At 41.7% G+C, this 21,779-nt stretch overlaps 1 protein-coding gene across 1 annotated transcript in view; it reads left to right on the plus strand.

The window, feature by feature from the left end:
- The window catches only part of Kcnab1 (potassium voltage-gated channel subfamily A member regulatory beta subunit 1), a 250,881-nt gene that overhangs the window by 156,338 nt on the left and 72,764 nt on the right, over positions 1-21,779 (plus strand). The window contains exons 3-6 of the mRNA XM_036189972.1: positions 11,559-11,596; positions 14,697-14,776; positions 16,830-16,874; positions 19,438-19,482. Of these exons, the coding sequence (XP_036045865.1) occupies positions 11,559-11,596; positions 14,697-14,776; positions 16,830-16,874; positions 19,438-19,482 (208 nt within the window). The remainder of the gene's footprint in view (positions 1-11,558; positions 11,597-14,696; positions 14,777-16,829; positions 16,875-19,437; positions 19,483-21,779) is intronic.

The raw sequence follows: 21,779 nt of genomic DNA on the forward strand, positions 1-21,779 counted from the left end.
AAGCCTTTGGTGGCATACAAACCATATTCAAACTATAGCAATAACATACACATATATGATACATATGCTTTTATATGTTAATAATTTTAAGCTAGTATAAAAGGAAAATTGTTTAACTTAGACTATTTTTCATCATAATTTGTCACAACTTTGACCTAAGATCTTTTCTTCTGTATGAAAGTACCCTTCAGGCTGTCTGACTTCCACTATGATGTATACAACATATATAAATTTCTAAACGGTCTTATTAAATAAAAACATGGAGCCAGATATAGGGGTTAAAGCCTAAGAGAGATCAAGGAAACGGGAAAAGCCACAGCTAACCTTACCTCACCAACTCACAGCTTCCTAATGTGAGTTACTTCCTGTCTACCCATGCCTATATGCTTTGCTGTTCTGCCATCTGATTTTCTCTCTCTGTACAGATATATCACTTCCTCTTCCTGCCCAGCTCTGCCATTTCCTGTCTGACTGTACAGACCTCCAGACCTCCATGATTAACTAGTGTTGGAATTTAAGGTGTGTGCCACCACACCTGGCTCTGTTTCCAGTGTGGCCTTGAACTCACAGAGATCCAGACAGATCCCTGCCTGCCAAGTGATAAGATTAAAGGCATATGCTATCATTGCCTGACTTCTTTGTTTATTTATAATGGCTGTTCTTATTCCTCTGATCTCCAGGAAAGCTTTATTTATTTATTAAAGCACAAACAAAATATCACCACATTTCCCCTTTTTATGTCTAATAAAAAATAAAAAATTTTTAAAAGTTATAACTAATGTAAGAAAGACTATATACAATAACTATATACAAGCGATAAATACATCAACAATATCTAATCCATCTGCATTTGGCAAATTCAGAGAAAATATTCCATTATCTATCCTATTTTGGTGAGTCCAAAATGTACCTAATTCACTTTCTAACCTATTTTGTATTACCAACAGAAAACTATCTTATGATGTCTTTCAAATTTATACACTTAACACCTCTTAGTGAGTTTCTTTTCTGAATTTCTTAACAAGGAAAACTATGACTACAACTATCTAATCTTCAACTCCCTTTAGAGACCCAAGAAGGAAATAATATTACCTAGTAAACTAAGAAGTGCAAACAAGCAACTTCCAAAATTCTGGAAATGACAGAGACAGCTGCCTGCCTGGACATTCATCCAAAGTTCCTCTACAATGTTGGGGCATCCATCTTCAGCCTATGGGCCTAGAGTTTTTGGTCACTTCTCTGTGTGTCCTGTAGAATATATGACAGTCTCCTCTGCAAAGCAGAAACCTGAAGGACCATCTCACCTTGCAAAGTTCATGGTCACCTTCCTATGGGTCCTGCATGTCCAGTTGATACAACATTTTGTCAAGCAGTCCAGGCAAGAAGAGTTTCTTGCCCAAATGGCTATTTTTCCCAAGAAGAAGATAAACTCCATATGGAGTGTCTTCAATGCCCATCTTCCTCTTTGAAGTAAATTGGTGCTGCCAGGATCAGATGTGTCTCATTATCCAGAAAAGTTTAAGTTCTTAAAACATTTTAAATGCCATGTTCTGTAGGATTTGAAGTGTTTGAAGATTACCTGTGTAACTGAAATATATCTATATATATTTAGAAAACTTAACTAACATGACTATAAGTGTGATTATCATAGATGACTAATTACTCATCTGTATTTCTCAACTATTTACTATAATTTCAAATGAGTTGCATAAACAAAATACTTTAAACAAGAGTAGAAATATACATACAGTACAACAAAATTAAACTTGTATCAATAAACTAAAATCCATAGCAATATAAAATATTTTAAATAAGTTGTTGCTCTTTAAAAGTAGATTCAATAATCTACCCTTTTATTCTACATATCTATATCCTATATTTCTGTATCAATACAATACAGCCTTAAGTTCTTAAAAGAGACTTAGAAGAGTTTTGTTGGGCTTTTTTTTTTTTTTTGATTCATTTTGAATAGAACTGCTCCTAAAACTAGTGTTATCACAACATGACTGAAATCACTGTCAGTTCTTGCCTTCCTCTGAGATGTATGTACAGGTCTTGCATTCAGAGTTTCATTTAGTCTTCAATACTCTCAGTAACTAATTAATAAAAGTGAGCTAAATAATGCTAGTTTACTTGCATAAAACTCAAAATCAGAAACATTTTTAGCAACCCAGTTTTGAACAACACAATCTTGGAGGATGAATTTTAGTCTATAATTCTCATCTAGAAATGGATTGTCATTCCTCAATAAGTAACTTCCACAAACTTTGTCAGGTCTGAGATGAGCAAATAATAATCTAGGAGAATACAGCTTCTGACTTAATAGTGTCTTGACTTACAATTTATAATTTTATGATTATGCAACAGCAACTTACATTTGGTAGAAACTATACTTTGATTTTTGTTGTGGTCTTAGGGATGAGATCCAGGACCTTGCACATGCTTGTCTGGTACTCCACCACTGAGCTAAACCCCAAACCTTCATACTTTGCATGTGTAATAAAATTAATCCACCGAGTCTATTTAATGAGCAAAAGAATTTATTTCAGGGTTAACTTGAAACCTCACAAAAATACAGGAGATTTATTGTAGGGTCCAGGAAAGTTGAGCTATGTCTCATGCTGATTTGCCTGGTCCAAGATCTCAGCATCCAAAATTACAAGGTAGCAAAGAGAAGAGTGTGTACATACATCCCAGGTCTTAAGCGTCCCCCAGGGGCATGTACTTCAAGGTCATAGGCAGATGTAACAGTTACCTGCTACCTCACTAGGAGCAATGCTTCAGTGCATGTCTCTCAACCAACCACCCACTACACATGTGAATTTTGATCCTTTCCTGGGGTAGAATTTGCATTAAAAATTGTTAAGATGCTGGACAGCAGCAGGTGGGTGAACTTCTGGTCAGCCATCCACCATGCAGGAAACAGCTGATTCTATACATTAGACATCTTGTTAAGCTAGGGTATTTGGTAAATGAGGTATGTTAAATGCATTTGGCTTATGACATTTTCAACACATGCTAGATTTACCATAACCCCTTTGTAAGTCAAGGAACATCTGTTCTTGTGAATGTCCCCATAGAGAAGTACTCAAGCACAGATGATTTGTAAGATCAGCAAGAAGCTCAGGCTGTAGGAAATCTTCAGGACTCAATAGAAATAGGTCTATTCTCATTGTTGACATGAACAATTAAAAAAAAAACCAACAAACAAAAGAATTGCTTTCACAGCACAGCACAAGCCAGCTGAAATTCATTAAGCAAACACTGACCTGATTTTGCTTGAAGACATAGAAGAACAGCTAATTTGTGGAATTCATTACTGAATCTGTGGCTTGTCCCATTTTAGCTCTTTGCCCAAAGCCATTTTTAATGAATGGGGAAATTAAGGGATTCAGGTATAGTGTTCCTATAAAATAGTGTCATCTTTGGTCTGTATCTTGACAGGGCCAGCAGCAACCCCACCCACCTCTGGCAACAGTGACTTTGACCAAATTATACTCAGTTCCTAAATGATCTGAGACTTCCTCCATCACACAAAACAGCCAGCCATTCCTCGTGGTTTTCCTTTCATGGGCTCGCATCCAAAAGTTCTTTGACCCCTTCAAAGTTCTCACCATACCACACAAATAAATAGTCAACAGCGTGCTGTCACTGATACCTTCTTTCTCATTTACTGCAGGAAATAATGGCTCCAGTCACTGAACTTGTGCTGAATATTCTTGGCCATATACCTCATACACTGAGCCAGTTCCACTAACATTCTCAAATGTTTGCTTGTTCTCTGGGCACATCATTTCTGCTGCGTTCAAAGGGACTCTTTTATAAACATGTTGTCTGTGAAAAGGTTTTGACAACCAGGCAATTATTTTCACTTAATACAGAGCTGCATTTCACAGAATCTCACTTATCCCATTCAAAACCAAACATTGGCCATTTCCTCAGATGATTAAGTTTTTCAAAGACCGTCATTTCTGTGTACCTGGCATGGCTGGTTTTATTCTGGTTCCTTAGGGTGGGATTTTTCTCTGTTAGCATTCTTTGTTTGGAATATTCTTTGGGGAAAAAATGTCTATGCCTATTTTTTTTTCTTAAAATACTCAATTCTGTTTTTCTGTTTCTTAAATGTACAAGTTCACAATGCTCTTATTTTGGCTTTAAGAAAAATGGCAATAAACATATGGTATAAACCAGTAACCATTTTATTTCAATGTTAAGAATACATCAGGAAGCAGAAAGTGGGGCAATGCTTTGTTAACTGGCACAGGCTTTCACAAAAGCACTCCCCTCCTCTCACTTTGGGGCATGCCTACCTAGAGAGGATATTGACCCTTTGTTGTCAACGTTTGCCAAAAATCCAAAATTTTTCAGAATAATTTTGTAAGTGTTTAAATGTCATTCAAAATTTCTGGAAATACCAAGATGGTCAAATCCATTCTAGTGCAGCAGAGTGAGCCTGCAAACTGAGAATCAGCTGTGGGCTGCCCATTTGCAACCTCTGGAGATAGCAAGCACACTCATAAGATGATTTATACACTCCTTTGATTCAGTCTCTCAGAACAAAGAAAAGAGTATATCAACATATGTCTGTGGATGTCCTGCTAATTTAGAGATAGTCTAATTCAGCAGTGTGATACAATGAAGAGGGCAATCTTCTCAAAGGCAAACATGTTATGGAAGCTTGGGTATCTCACTTAGTGTTGGCTAATGTGATATTTCTCAGCTGTATATAAACATGGATATTAAAAATAGCCCTTTGAGTCTGTCAAATGATTCAAGAAAAATTTCTTAGTATACTACCTGGCATCTAGAAAGTGTGCTGTGGCATAGCTATGACTTACAGTGAAATGCAGACTATAAGTGCCAACAGCATTTCTTTCATGCCCTGTAAGTGCTGACCATGCCTGTGCCCTGACTGCTTCTGCCCTTGCCCAGATCTTCCTCTTTTGCCCTCATGTTTCACCACGGACCTGATGGTGTAGACACAGCTCATCAACACACTCACGCTCTCCACCTCCTTGATTTTCCAAGCTCTTCTCTGTGTCTGAAGTGCCTACCTGCTTCTTCTTCATTCCCTTTTTTCCTCCTGTAAGACTCAATCACAGTGTCGCCTTCTCCAGGAAGTCCTCCATGAGTGTTTTCTCCTCCAGCCCAGCAGAGTACTCTCTGATCTACTGTCTTGTGCTTGCCTCAGTCAGAGCATTTATCAAGATACACTGATAACAACCAACAGAATGCAAGAGATGGAAGAGAGGATCTCTGGTGTTGAAGATACATTAGAAGAAATAGATTCATCAGTCAAAGAAAACACTAAAACCAACAAAGTCATGACCCAAAGAAATTTGGGACACCATGAAAAGACCAAAACCTATGAATAATAGGGATAGAGGAAGGAGAAGAATACCAACTCAAAGGCACAGAAAATATATTTAACAAGATCATAGAAGAAAACTTTCCCACCTTAAAGAACAAAATGCCTATGAAGATACAAGAAGCCTATAGAACACCAAAAAGACTAGACTCCCCAAAAAAGTCCCCTTGCCACATAATAATTAAACAACTAAATGTACAGAATAAAGAAAGAATATTAAGGGCAGCAAAGGAAAAAGGCCAAGTGACTTATAAAGGCAAACCCATCAGAATAACACCCGATTTCTCAATGGAGACTTTGAAAGCCAGAAGGGCCTGGACAGATATAATGCAAACACTACGAGACCATGGATGCCAGCCTAGACTAATATACCCAGCAAAACTTTCAATCATCATACATGGAGTGAACAAGACCTTCCAAGACGAAACCAGATTTAAACAATACTTCTCCACAAACCCAGCCCTACAGAAAGCACTAGAAGGAAAATTCCAAACTAAGGAAGGCAGATACACCCATGAAAACACAGGCATGATAACACCACAGCAGTAAACCCCAAAGAAGAGAAGTACACACACACTACCACCAAAAAATAAAAATAATAACAGGAATGAACAATCACTGGTCATTAATATCCCTTAATATCAATGTACTTAATTCACCTATAAAAAGACACAGACTAACAGAATGGATAAGAAAACAGGACCCATCTTTCTGCTGCATACAAGAAACACACCTCAAATTCAAAGACTGACACCTCCTAAGAATAAAAGGCTGGGAAAAGACTTTCCAATCAAATGGTCTTAAGAAGCAAGCTGGTGTAGCCATCCTAATATCCAACAAAATAGACTTCAAACTAAAATCAATCAAAAGAGATGATGAAGGACATGACATACTCATCACAGGAAAGATCCACCAAGATGAAGTCTCAGTTCTGCACATTTATGCCCCAAACACAAGGGCACCCACATATGTAAAAGAAACATTACTAAAGCTTAAATCACATATAAAACCCCACACATTAATAGTGGGAGACTTCAACACCCCACTTTCACCTCTGGACAGATAGGCCAAATTGAAATTTAACACAGACATAATGGTCTTAACTGATGTTATGGCTCAAATGGACTTAATCGATATCTACAGAACATTCCACCTGAACAAAAAAGAATATACCTTCTTCTCAGCACCCCATGGAAGCTTCTCTAAAATCGACCACATACTTGGCCACAAAGCAAATCTCAAAAGATACAAAACAATTGGAATAACCTCCTGTGTTCTGTCAGACCACCATGGTTTAAAGTTAGATTTCAACAACAGAAAAAACTACAGAAATCCTACAATCTCATGGAAACTGAATAATGCTCAATTGAATCACCAATGGGTTAAGGAAGAAATAAAGAAAGAAATTAAAGACTTCCTAGAGATCAATGAAAATGAATACACCACATACCCAAACTTATGGGACACTATGAAAGCAGTGCTAAGAGGGAAATTCATAGCACTAAATGCCCACAAAAAGAAGCTGGAGAAATCTCACACTAGTGACTTGGCAGCACACCTGAAAGCCCTTGAACAGGAAGAAGCAAAGTCTCCCAGGAGGAACAGACGCCAGGAAATTATCAAATTGAGAGCTGAAATCAATAAAATAGAAATAAAGAGAACAATACAAAGGATTAATGAAACAAAGAGTTGGTTCTTTGAGAAGATCAACAAGATAGACAAGCCCTTATCCAAACTAACCAAAAGACAGAGAGAGAGAGCATCCAAATTAACAAAATCAGAAATGAAAAGGGGGACATAACAACAGACAATGAGGAAATCCAGAGAATCATCAGGTCATACTTCAAAAACCTCTATTCCACAAAACTGGAAAATCTAAAAGCAATGGATAATTTTCTGGATAGGTACCACATACCTAAGTTTAAATCAGGACCAGATAAACCATTTAAATAGTCCAATAACCCCTAAGGAAATAGAAACAGTCATTAAAAGTCTCCCAACCAAAAAAAGCCCAGGACCAGATGGTTTCACTGCAGAATTCTACCAGATCTTCAAAGAAGACTTAATACCAATACTCTTTAAATTGTTCCACACAATAGAAGCAGAAGGTATATTACCAAACTCCTTCTATGAGGCTACAATTCCCCTGATTCCTAAACCAAACAAAGATGCAACAAAGAAAGAGAACTACAGACCGATCTCCCTCATGAACATTGATGCAAAAATACTCAATAAAATACTGGCAGACAGACTCCAAGAACACATCAAAACATTTATCTACCATGATCAAGTAGGCTTCATCCCAGGGATACAAGGGTGGTTCAACATATGAAAATTCGTCAATGTAATACACCATATAAACAAACTCAAAGAAAAAAACCACATGATCATCTCACTAGATGCAGAAAAGGCATTTGACAAAATCCAACACCCCTTCATGATAAAGGTCTTGGAGCGATCAGGAATACAGGGAACATACCTAAACATAATAAAGGCAATCTATAGCAAGCCAACAGCCAACATCAAATTAAATGGAGAGAAACTCAAAGCAATACCACTAAAATCAGGAACAAGGCAAGGCTGTCCCCTCTCCCCATACTTATTCAATATAGTACTTGAAGTTCTAGCCAAAGCTATAAGACAACATAAGGCGATTAAGGGGATATAAATTGGAAAGGAAGAAGTCAAGCTTTACCTATTTGCAGATGACATGATAGTATACATGAGTGACCCCAAAAATTCAACCAAGGAACTGATACAGCTAATAAACACCTTCAGCAACATAGCAGGATACAAGATCAACTCAAAAAAAAATCAGTAGCCCTCCTATATACAATAGACAAACAGGCTGAGAAGGAAATAAGAGATACATCACCCTTTACAATAGCCACAAATGATATAAAATATCTTGGGGTTACTCTAACTAATCATGTAAAGGACCTATATGACAAGAACTTTAAGTCCCTGAAAAAAGAAATTGAAGAAGATGTCAGAAAATGGAAAGATCTCCCATGCTCATGGATAGGCAGGATTAACATATTAAAAATGGCAATCTTACCAAAAGTAATCTACAGATTCAACACAATCCCCATCAAATACCAACATGATTCTTCACAGATCTGGAAAGAATAATACTCAACTTCATATGGAAAAACAAAAAATCCAGGATAGCCAAAAGAATCCTGTACAATAAAACAACCTCTGGAGGCATCACAATCCCCGACCTCAAGCTCTACTATAGAGCTACCCTAATAAAAACAGCTTGGTACTGGCATAAAAACCGACATATGGACCAATGGAATCGAATTGAAGACCCTGACATTAACCCGCACACCTATGAACATATAATTTTTGACAAAGAAGCCAAAAATGTACAATGGAAAAAAGAAAGCATCTTCAACAAATGGTGCTGGCATAACTGGATGTCAATGTGTAGAAGGCTGCAAATAGATCCATATCTATCACCATGCACAAAACTTAAGTCCAAGTGGATCAAAGACCTCAACATAAATCCAGTTACTCTAAACCTGATAGAAGAGAAAGTAGGAAGTAATCTTGAACACACTGGCACCGGAGATCACTTTCTAAATATAACACCAGTAGCACAGACACTGAGAGAAATAATTAATGGGACCTGATGAAACTGAGAAGCTTTAGTAGAGCAAAGGACATGGTCAATGAGTCAAAGTGACAGCCTACAGAATGGGAAAAGGTCTTCACCAACCCCACATCTGACAGAGGGCTGATATCCAGAATATATAAAGAACTCAAGAAATTAGACATCAAAATGCCCAACAGTCCAATTAAGAAATGGGCTATAGAACTCAACAGAGAATTCTTAACAGAGGAAGTTCAAATGGCTGAAAGACATCTAAGGAATTGCTCAACATCCCTAATTATCCAGGAAATGCAAATCAAAACGACTCTGAAATACCATCTTACACCTGTCAGAATGGCTAAGATCAAAAACACAGAAGACAGCTTATGCTGGAGAGGATGTAGAGCAAGGGGAACTCTCCTCCACTGCTGGTGGGAATGCAAGCTTGTACAGCCACTTTGGAAATCAATATGGCGCTTCATTAGAAATTTGGGAATCCACCTCCCCCAAGACCCAGCTGTAGTACTCTTGGGCATATACCCAAGGAATGCTCAATCATACCACAAGGGCATTTGCTCAGCTATGTTCATATCAGCATTGTTTGTAATAGCCAGAACCTAGAAACAACCTAGATGCCCTTCAACTGAAGAATGGATAAAGAAAACATGGTACATACACACAATGGAGTACCACTCAGCAGAGAAAAACAATGACATCATGAGGTCTGCAGGCAAATGGATGGATCTAGAAAAAACAATCCTGAGTGAGGTAACCCAGACTCAGAAGGACAAACATGGTATGTACTCACTCATAGTAGGATACTAGATGTAAAACAAAGATGACTAGACTGCTACACAACTCCAGGGAGGCTACCTAGAAATGGGACCCTAGGTAAGACCCAAGGATCACCCAATGACAGAGAAATGGATGAGATCTACATGAACATCCTGGATGACAGTGGGAGTAATGAAGGACACGATTTGAGGGAAAGAAAGCTTAGGGGAGCCGGAGATCCCAGCTGGATCAAGAACAGAAAGGGAGAACAAGGAATAACAGACCATGATAAATGAAGACCACATGAGAACAGGAATAGGCAGAGTGCTGGAGAGGTCCCCAGAAATCCACAATGATACATCCTCTGTAGACTGCTGGCAATGGTCGAGAGAAAGCCTGATCTGACATAGTCTGGTGTTCAGATGGCCAAACACCCTAACAGTTGTGCTGGAACTCTCATCTAATAACTGATGGAAGTGGATGCAGAGATCCTCAGCCAGGCCCCAGGAGTCCAATTGTTGAGAAAGAGGAGGGACTGTAAGAGCATGAATTGTTGAGACCAAGATAGCAAAAAGCACAGGGACAAATAGCCAAACGAATGGAAGCACATGAATTCTGAACCAACGGCTGTGGAGCCCCCAGATGGATCAGGCCCTCTGGATAAGTGAGACAATTGAATAGCTTGAACTGCGTGGGACTGGGACCTGTCCTTAGTGCATGAGCTGGCTGTTTGGAACCTTGAGCTTACACAGGGACACTTTGCTCAGCCTAGAAGGAGGGGACTGGACCTGCCTGTACTGAATCCACCAGGTTTAAATGAATCCCCAGGGGAGTCTTGGCCCTGGAGGAGATGGGAATGGAGGAGAGGGGCTGGCGGAAAGGTGGGGGTGGGAGGGGGAGGACAGGGGAACCCATGGCTGATGTGTAAAATTAAAACACAAATATAATAATAATAAAAAAAGAAGTGAACAGTCTATGAAAACAAAAAACAAACAAACAAAAAAGATACACTGATAACTATGAGCTAAAGACAGGAACTGTATCATTCACCTCACTATCATGGCACATGAGGGCAATGTCTCTGTCTGATGCACTTATGGCTGAAAAACAAATTTGTTAAGAAAGGGGCTGTCACAAGAGGCTTGCTGGAGCGTAGCATGGCATGTGCCTGTTTAGGGTCTTGCTTTACACATGCTGCTGGCGATGTCTCCAGAGATCCCTTTGCCTTCCTCGTCCTAGTCCTGGCTCCTGCCTCTACCTTCACCCCAAACCAACAGAAATTTCCCAGAGCAGGCCACACAGAGAAGGTACATTAACTATCACCACCCAGGTCTTGTAAGCAGGTCCTGGCAGAATGGTGGAGAAAGTCCTCTTGAATGGTCACAGAAAATTCCAAACAGAGTCTGCAAAGAAGACAAGAAGCGTAAGTCAAGGCCTGGCTCACTCTGGCTGCGCACACTTTCTTGTGCTCACTTTCAGACTAGGCCTTGGAACAGCTGTGGAAGAGTCAAAATAGGTGTGTAGCCAAAGTGAACTCCGTAGCACTGGCATCTTGTGCATCTGGTCCTACCGCAGAAGCAAAGTTTCACGTAGGGCAGAGATGCCTGACAGAAGCATCCATGAGGGCCTGAGGAGGCACCCTCCCCAAAGGGACAATGACCCTTCCTGGAGTATCAGGAAGGGGGGAAAGGCTAGACAAGAGTGCATGGGCCCTCATCTAGACACTACCCAGATGTGAACCACCTGCTCTGATATAAAAGTATCCTCTTATTATGTACAGTATCAGAAAAATGGCTACAACTATTTATTCTCTTCCAGGAACATGGGTGACATTTGGAGGTCAAATTTCAGATGAGGTAAGCCACCCTCAGCTTCTACAATTCTGATGAAGAAAATGTGCAGTAGGGGTAGTCTGCCCTTCTCTAACATTTTCTTTTCTGGGATTTTTATTTTAGCGTGTGTGTGTGTGTGTGTGTGTGTGTGTGTGTGTGTGTTTATGTGTCTGAGAGAGAGAGAGAGAGAGAGAGAGAGAGAGAGAGAGAGAGAGAGAGAGAGAGAGAGAGAGGCAGACAGACAGACAGACAGTACTGCCCAGTCATTAGGTAAAAGCTAGCCTGGAATCAGATCTTGGACGAGGTGACTCCCGCCAAGTACAGTTTTAGGGAGCGGGCAGCAGAAGACCTTTCCATGGCAGCATTCCCAATAGCTTTTGAAGCAAGTCCTTCCTCCCTAGAGGAGGGCCTGGGTACACATCAGGAGGCCTTCTGACTGGCATCAGGTAGGGAAGTACAGCAGTAGGTGCACAGAGGGACGTTCACGGGGAGTTCAGCAGAGGACACAGACTGTTAGGCACCAAGGAAACAGCAAGTTAGAAGGGAACTAAGTTCCCAGCCGGGGTCTCCAGCCTACCTGTGACCTGCTACCACCTGATGCACCTGAAGGAAAAAGACAAGGATGGCTAGCCTTGTGAGCAGAGGGACAACTGCGAGCCAATGCCCACAACTGAACGGTTCAATCCCTCCTGTCCTCCAGGGGTAAAATTACAAGCCTAGAGCAACGAATTCACCTTCCTGATCCATCAGCTTTCTCTCAGACTTCCAGGCACTCAGAGCTTAAAGCAGGTACAAACGACCATACCATAATATGCTGGGTGCTGTAATTATCAAGGCAACTCCGGGAGGGTGTGAAGACCCTATCCCTGAAGATTTTAACAACACATTGAATAAGTACTTAGAAGGGATATCAACCAATTTAGTAACTCTATAGCATGCCTTTCAAATAAAAATTAAGATATATGTTACTCATAGGAGTAGTCATTTCTTAAAAATAATTTTTAAGAGAGCACATTTAGCATCCAAACAGCACTGAATTTGGGGTTTATTCCATGTTTTCTCATCTGTGATATAGTTGAAGTAGCTTTAATAGCAGGTAACACCTAACCCTGCTCACAATAATTTAGCCAAGAGGACAGCATTCATTTTGACTTTTCAGCTATAGGAAGAGAATCATTCTTTCAGCCCTATAAAGCCTTCTTCATCAACTTCCTCTTCAGGTAGAAAGAATGAAATAGCTGGAGGAATATTTAAGACTCACAAAGAACAGGACAAGAGTTCTGTGTCTAGAAATTTTGTGAAGAAGGAAAAGGTATTCCCAGAATTCTCTGCAATATCTCATTAGTGTGAAGATCTCAACAAGATTTTCCCTGGCCACATGGCTCATAGGCCATTAGGCCCTTGTTGAGGAAGTGATGTCAGCTTCTCCTGTTGCCTCCAGGCTCCATGGAGGAGAAGGAGATTCCTTCATAGAATCCCCGTCAGTTTTCAGATAAGGAAACTGAAATCCACGAAGGCCAAATGATTTGCCCAAGTTTATTTGTACAGTAAGAGGACATTTATGGACTGTGTTCTCTTCCCATCACTGTGGCAAAGGACCTCAAGCATTCAACTTTTAGGGAGCAAAGGTTTAATTTTCCTTAAAGTTTCAGTTTTCAATCCATATTCTTTTGACTCTGTTGACTTTGATCCTGCAGTAAGCCAGCCTGTCATGGCTGAGTGTGTATTAGACGACAGTGCACACCAGAAAGAACAGAAAGAGAACACTAGTGACTTAACTTCCTACCACTAGGAAGACTTAATTTAATGTTTTTCCCAATGTTCCACATGAGGTCTTCAGATCCTGTGCTTAGGAAATGTTCCTACTATTAGTCACTACAAGTGTTCATCCAGAATTCTCCATTTCAAATTCCTCTGTAGGTAAGATATCATTGTTACATTTCCCAATAAGAATCCATCAATACTCCGTATGATATGATACAATAATTTTTACTGCAAGCACAGTAATTTCTAAAACACAGGACAATCAGAAGGAGGAAACTGTATTTGCCCTACTTTGCAGCTCCACTTAAGGATGACATTTTAATAGTAGCAGGTTAAAAGCAGTAACTGCTTTTGTGTGGGTAATGCAAAAGCTGTGCACACTAGCCTATCCACGGTCGTGAGAGGCTAATTTTCAGAACACCAGAAACACAGTCTATCTTGGAAATGCTGATGAAGCAATGTTAGTCCACCATCAAAGAACATAATGGAAAATCAATTGTAATTATCTGTGAGGTGGGAAATGGCTCAAACTTCTAATAAATTAATCAACAAAGCCAACATAGGCTCCTCCACTGCTGCTTTGCCACTACGCTAGGACAGCCATACCTCAGGCTGATTGTTACAGGTAGCCATCTACTCTCCTGCCACACTTCTCACTTGCACTGAGCAGCACGGGAACAGGGAGCTCTGAGTTGTTCAGCCTGAGCAGCGAGGAGCTGTTCCCTAGTGAGTCAGGGGCCTGCTCCCTCCCCTGTGTTGACTCAGCAGCAGCTCCAAGATGATGCCTATTGTTCTGCTGAACTGCCTGTGCCAGGAGGTTCACAACATTCATGATGGTCTGATTCATCAGCACAGTTGGCTAGGCCTTGAGGAAAGTCACAAGTGTTTAGGTCAGGAGTCATCCAACTGCCAGAAACTATTGGCTTTGCAGGAAGGAGTTGAGAGATGGAGGCGGCGTTGATACAAATGATCCTCTTTGTCAGCAAGATTACATGTCACTGAGGGTGTTATCAAACAAGGTTTTCCCAGCATGGTAGGAAACACATATCTGAACACCGCAGTGCTTGGAGAACTACCAATAACTGCCACCCACCCACCCACCTGCTACACACACACACACACACACACACACACACACACATACACGCAGAAGTGGACTTACAGCCTACTTTGTCTGAGGATAGAGGGACCACATGCCCTGTGCTTGAATCTTCTTTCTTTGGTCACTCACTACAGCTGAGAAAAATAAGAAATGGTAATGGGATCTCAGAGTGAAAGGCAGACAAGAGATCTAACATTGCTTCCCAGCTAGGAAGCCATTTTGCCGGCCTTTCTGACTAGCCTTTGCATCCTCTTGCAGGTCGCTGAACGATTGATGACCATTGCTTACGAAAGTGGAGTTAATCTCTTCGACACTGCCGAGGTCTATGCCGCTGGGAAGTAAGTCAGAACCAGTTTCTGCCCCTCACCTGGCATCCACGGAACCAAGAGGATGTGCCCCACACATTGATGTGGCACTGGGGAGGAAGGGGTGCTTCTCTTGTGCATATCGCAGGAGGCATGCTCTTCCTCAGCCCTCCCCATCACTAGAATTAGAAGTGTTGAATTCTGGGACCCTCTTGGTCTACCCAAACCATTCCTGTTAAAAAAAAAAAAAAAAAAAAAAAAAAAAAAAAAAAAAAAAAAAAAACTGGGCAAAGAGAGGCAAACACAAGAATAACATGCCGGAGGAAATGATGGTGTAGATGGAGAGGTGTTTATCTGACCTACTGTCCCTGTGCTCATATTTATGAAAGTTGTGATTCCCAAATGATGGCAAGATATCAACAACTTTTGAAAGAGGGCATTTTAAAGCCTGCTCTGAAGACAGCAGGCTGCAGAGAGACCTCACTTCTGTTGAGGGGTGACTTCTAGTGACTTCCTTTGGACCTGAGTGTTGAGTTGGCACTCTAAACATGGCTTGCTAAAGCAGAATGCTTCTGTCAGGCCAGGTCACAAGTACATGACACACAACATAACTAGCGTATTTTGGAATAGGTAGGGAGCCCTGGTCTCCTGGAATAAACGTGGATGTCTGGCTTCCATCAGCAAGGGAAGCAGACATCCCTGCTGATCTCTTGGGGAACTGTGGAGTATGGTCATAGCAGACCTTTCTGCTCCTTTCTCAGGAAAGATAGAGTTGAGCTGAGGCTTGCCCCGTCTACCCCAGATGAACTAAGAGCTTTTTTTTTTTTTTTTTAACTTGGTTTTCTCTTTTTCAAGGACCTGTATATGCTTAAGGACCAACAGAGGACTTGGGCATCCACATCCCTGTTGTTTATGAGTCCTAGAAAAGAAAGAGAAGTTGTAATTCCTTGCTTCTTTTTTACATGCCCTCTTATCTGGGGGTTTCTTCAGTTAAATCTTGCTCAGCACCAAATAGACTAAAGCAGAGAAAGGAAACATGCTGAGTCTGCTACAGACCTGATTGTAACTCCTATTGTGAGGGACAGTCATTGGAATCATTATTGAGTGTGGCCACTGTGGAACTGAGATAGGGTCTCACCATGTAAGGTTGTATGCAGTGATAGCCAAACAAGAAGAAGTGAAAAAGACTCCATCCAATGTCTGTCCATAGGAGCATGCGCATAGCTAGCCTGCATCATGATTTCTCAAAGGCTATACCCTCTAATGAAAACAACATCTGTTTACATAAAATAATAGTTAGCAAAGGCATCCATGTCTGGCTCACTGACGGACAAAGTACTGACTGCATTAATCTCCCCACTGCAATCTCCAGCAGCCCCACTGCTTCTCATGCCCAGGGTCTTACTGGGACAGATAGAGAAGGACATTTTACTTCCCTCAATCTTGGTGAATCTGCCTGGGGAAGTGGAAGGGGAGAGAATATTAAGATATCTTCAGCACACCTTTTCACAACCCAGCCTTAGGGACAGGAAGGGTATTTGGTAGTGTCTCCTTATATCTTAGTCCTATGGCAAACATTACTCAGTCCTAGGACGTTTTCATATGGACCACTATAACTGCTAGACTTGGGGACATTTAAACGCACATGTAGATTCTTTCTTTTCCTTCCAAGGTCACCTGGAAACCAATGTTTTCTGTCTCAACAGTCCGAGGTCTCTTGTCCTCTGGGCACAACTAAATTGCTCCATCGCAATTAGATGGAAAAACCTTGACTCTCGTTGAAGACTACAAAGTAGGATATTTTTGTGTGGGACCAAGCTGCCAGATGACTCCTCTGTTTCTTATGTCAGGACCACAGGCGGTCTCCTGCCAGCGCCAGCATTTGGCAGGTGCTTCTGGAGTGCCTGGGAGCAGGATTCTGCCGGCACAAGCAGAAACAGTGGAGACCGTGCTACCAGCTGAGAGAGCTTCTATTTTGGGGTTCTGTGAGGCACTGAGAGTTCAAAAATGCGATGGTTCTGGTGCCGGCTTGACTCTGGCTTTTCTGAGACACTGCGTTCTAAGACATTGTCTTCTCCCCCTTCAGGGCTGAGGTGATTCTCGGGAACATCATCAAGAAGAAAGGCTGGAGGTACCACAGCTACTGTAGCTGCTTATTTGCCTGTTTCAAGACTTGCTGATCTGCACCAGAAAAGCAAACATAAGATCATATGGTACTCGAACAAAAGGCTGTCCAAAAAAAGTAGCCAACGTTTGGTGGAGAAATAATCTCCAGGGCTTTGGAGATGAATGCCAGAGAGTTCATTACTTGAACTTCAAACATTGCATAGCCATTGACTACAGTGAGTCATGGTGTGGTCAGGCAGAGAAGAGGGCATGTTTATGAGATATTTGTGCATAAAAGAAAGTGGCATTTTCATAGCTTCGACTGCACTTGTAATTGGTGAAGAATGCGAGCTGCAGGAAACTATCTAGACACATAGATTTATGTTCCCCACTCATTGTATTAACAGCTCTCTGTACAAAAAAAAAAAAAAAAAAAAAAAAAAAAGATGAAACAAAAGGTCCTTGGGATAATTCCAAAAACTGTTTCTTCCGGGTACAGTTGCCAACATCTGTCCTGGGTGCTTGGAGCTCTACTTTCTGAGTATTCAGAGAAGTATCTGCTATCCCTTGGGAAGCCAAGAAATTCAAGGAGTGTGTTCACCCATCCCTTCCACCAACTCTGTACGCAGAGCAAGTGGTAATAAGGGTTGCACGACATTTGGAGTGTCGTGCCACACAGCAAAGCAAGACCAACAGCGAGGTGAAGCCTGCCCTGTGCAGGAGGAATGAGAAGCAGTGGTTTTCCCTTGGCGAGCATTGATTCATCCTCCTTAGTTGCAGAACCTATCGTACACACTTGTGGAAAATAGAATAGTATGAATATTTCACAGGCCACCTTTCAGCCTTGCAAATAACAGCTCAAGCTTGTACTATGCTATGAAAAGTGTATACGGTTGACATTTGCCTCCAGGAGGAGACTGGAGAGAAGATAAACCATGCCATCCTAGCATGGAGCCTATAAAAGCTGTTCAATTAGCTGGCTTGGCTTCTTATCCTTGAGCTGTCACTTACTGGCAGCATTGTCCGGAGAAAGTGATTTCACTCCTTGGAGCCTTGATTTCCCTAGCTGTGAAATGGCTGCTGGGGAGCCACGCTGACCGAGTGACAGGGAAGCAAAGCCTGAGGAGACTGTGCTCTCTGCTTTATTGCACTCACGCTATCACTCAGCCATCCACAACAGTTACTCTGAGAGCCTCTAGGGCTCAGCCATAATTTGCAGGCTTCGGTCTAATCTTGCCACTTGAGCATAACTGCTAGCTCACACCTACGTGAGGCAGATACTTTGGTAGAGTCTCACTTCAGTATTTGGAGGGGATGTGCAGTTTTGGCATAATATTCACTCTGGATAATCAAAAGGACTTATGTTGAATTTTTAAACAATATTCCAAACGGCTTTTTTTTTTTTTTTTTTTTTTTTTTGAAGATGGAAAGCTTAGGAAACATGGCGGCCCTATGCAGATTGTTATTATCATTGGTAGCAGAAGGCTGATGTGTTAATGTGAGAAGTACGGAGCCCTTTTGGAGTATGTAATCCCTAGGACCTTATATCCACAGACCTTCCGTTTCTGTAACTCAAATTACTTTTCAGGGAATTAACTTAGAGGGATGGAGAGGCCGGCATTTTCAACAAATTTTTCATTTTGCCACTAAGTTGTCAGAATTGTCCCCATCATTCCCCCCTGGCCATCATTAATCATGGAGGCCTTGTATACCCAAGAGCTTTAAGGTATCGACTCAGCAGCTGACAGAATTATAAATGCCTTGTATTTCAAATAATCCCAAAGTTTGAATCTCAAAAGATTTTATTCTAAACCAAAGTGCACTGAGCCCTCGCTGCCTCACAAGTTTAAATTCTATCCCCGTGGTTCTTAAAGGACAGTTCTTCATGACCACAATGCTAGAGCATTTGCTGCCCTTGAGTGGGGCTTTTGAGTAGGTAATCAGTTTGCTGACATGATTTCCATGTTTCATCCCTTTGCAATAAAGCAGTAAGACATTTGGTAAAGGATTTAAAACATTTACTATGAGGCTTTATTAGCTCATCATTCATATGTCTGCTCAGTCAGTCACTCCCCACTGCCCGTAAGTGTGATGACTAGATAAGAGAATAACTCAGAGCCACTTGGGCCCAAGGTCCTTGGCAAAGAGGAGGCTTCCTCCCAGGAAAGGTTCACAGGCAGATGAACCTCATGCCAGATTCTAAATGAGTGTTAATTAGTGACTGCTCTTCTGAGCTACCAAAGCACCTCACCCCGTAGGTCACCTACATTGTCAGGGACCATCTCTGACCTCCAAGATCACCTCCCACCCAGTTCACATCACCACACCACTCACAGCCATGCTGGGCAGCCCTCTTACTTTAGGGTCTCCTGCACACTTCCCTTCAGTCCCTTTCTGTGTCCAACTTCAAGTCACTACTCACCAATTTCCCTCGTTCTTACATTTCAGCGCAGTGAGTTCAGAACTCTATCTCCACCTTCTTTTTTAAATGTGAGGTACTATCACAAATTCCTTCTGGTGCTATAATGATTCAACCCATCAACAACCCCCAGTGATCTATTATTTCCTTGTGTCTGTTTGATGTACAGGAGATCCAGCCTGGTCATCACAACCAAACTCTACTGGGGTGGAAAGTAAGTTAAACACCTTTTATTATTTTATTGTCCTATGAGATGAGAAATGACTAGTAACTCATGCTTTTTCCTTTTTAATTTTTTTAACAATCATGTTTACATTTAACTCATATTAAAATCAACCGGCTTATAGGTTTTTTTCCCTTGTGCTAGAGAAATAGCAATTAGCCTAAGACTACACTTTAGCAGACTATTCTTAAAGAAATTCAGTACATAGCAGGTAGCCACTTGTTACTAAATGACTGATGTGGATTTTTCAGTGTCATACTTAAAACCATTTCCAAAACAAGTTCAAAATTCAGGAAAAGAAAATAAAGCATCACAAAAGAAAGGCTCCTCAAATCTGCCAAAACTCAAAGATTTTCCTGGAATTCGAAGATGAAAGTATCCTGTTGGCCTCCGTGTTCAGGTCTCTGATCATTTCTGCAGAAGGTTCTGAGAGTGCTCATCAAAAAGATGGTCACATTGGGGAAAGACAGGCACTATCCCCTTGTCACTCACCGGCAGGACAAATGAAAGAGAGGCTCTCTCAGTGTTGTTGGATGCAGAACAAACTCCCAGGCTGAGCTGGCTTCTGATGAGCCAGAAGTTAGTATTTGAACTGGTGCTTATCAACAAGAACCAGGGAACTGGCTGTTTTTACCAAACGTGTAAGAACACAGCAAGCTAATCCTTATACCAGAGCAATGGTTGGCCTGAGGATCTCATAGAAATCTCAGAGATGCTGGGACCCTAACAACAATAGCAACGAAGCAGAAACCAGCAAAACCCTATTGGCCACCCTGAAATAGGTAGGGAGAAACAGAAAAGTATCTGTTTGTCTTTTGTTATTGATGTTGATGTCAGTTTGCATTTTAAAACAGGAGGCCCAGGCTAGTTCCTTAGGAAGATCCTAATCACAATGTGTATGCACACACACACACACACACACACACACACACACACACACACACACGTGTTCATACTGTTATGATCCTTGAGCTTGTTAATGATATGAAGACATAAAGATGTAATTTAGATTTTTAGCCCTATTGTCCTCTTTTAGATAGTACCATACCTATAAGAAAGACAGGGGCCCATTTTCTGTAATTTGACTCATGGTCTCCTCGATTCCCGATTCCTATGTTTGCAATGGTACATGAAACTTTGCCTTGGGGGTGGAAATAACCCATGAGGCCAGCTGCAAGAGCCACTGTGCAGCAGCTACACACAATATTAACCGATGTGAAAGACTCGGAGCAGAGACATTAAACGGGTGAACAGTGGCGTGCGTGTTTGGAGAAGCTGTCCGAAGTATGATGTTGAAGGAATACTCATCAGTACTTAAGACTCAGCCACCACATCCTTTCTGCTTGCCCAGACTTTAGGGTTTTTCTGGAGTAACAGAAGCTCTGTCATTAAAGGTTTGTCGTGTCCCCTTGGATGCTAATTTAAGGAAAGCTTGTTGCATCTTTTTTTAAAATCATTGTTAAATTATTTCATTGTCAAAAGATGCTTTCAATTTTTCTTTATGCAAAAATTTAGTATCAGTGGTGTGTCTACCATAGAGTAAACCTATGAACTTTTTCAAGACATAAAAGCTTAGCAGTGCAGACCAAGAAAGAATGATGCTTGGCCACCCCCCCTGGGACACTCCACAGACATTGCATTGCTGCTCTGTGTCGTGGAGATCCTGCAGCCCAGGGTCTGCAAGACCAATACCCCAAGTACCATCATCCTCCCCCACCCCACCCCGGCCAGGCCCTGGGTGCTCCATAAGATCACAGACGGGGTGTTTGTTGGAGTGGGTCAACACATAACTGTGGTTCTGGGCCTGGGGAGTTGCATGGTTGGTCAGCCTGCCAGTTCTCCCCTTTGTTCACCACCAGGGTGTATTCTCCAGCATTGCCCTGGCTAGTTCACCCCTTGAAGCAATGAGCAAGGGGCGGGACCATTTGTCCGGCTCTCGGCTCCCGTGTCCTCAGGTTGGTTCTTCCACACGGACACCTCCAGGCCAGCTCTGGAGGTATAGGGGCCACTCTCCCGAGTGCTGCAGTGATGAGGGGCAGCGACAGCTCTCCTGCTCTTATGACTTCATGGCCAGTTCTTCCACCTACCTCAGGCATTGATGTTGGCGGTGGGGGGCATCTCTTCTCTGCCCATGCCACCACATGACAGATGAGTAATGGGAGCAGCTCTCCCGTGCACTGAAACTGGCTCACTCACACCTTAGCCTGTGCTGCACAGGCTAGGTGTAGGTCCGCTTTCCCAAGTTCTGCAGCTGGTAAGGGGGAGGCTCAGCTCCCTCGTCTACCACA

Source organism: Onychomys torridus, chromosome 6 (genome assembly GCF_903995425.1).
Source record: "Onychomys torridus chromosome 6, mOncTor1.1, whole genome shotgun sequence".
In the NCBI taxonomy this organism is placed as follows: domain Eukaryota; kingdom Metazoa; phylum Chordata; class Mammalia; order Rodentia; family Cricetidae; genus Onychomys; species Onychomys torridus.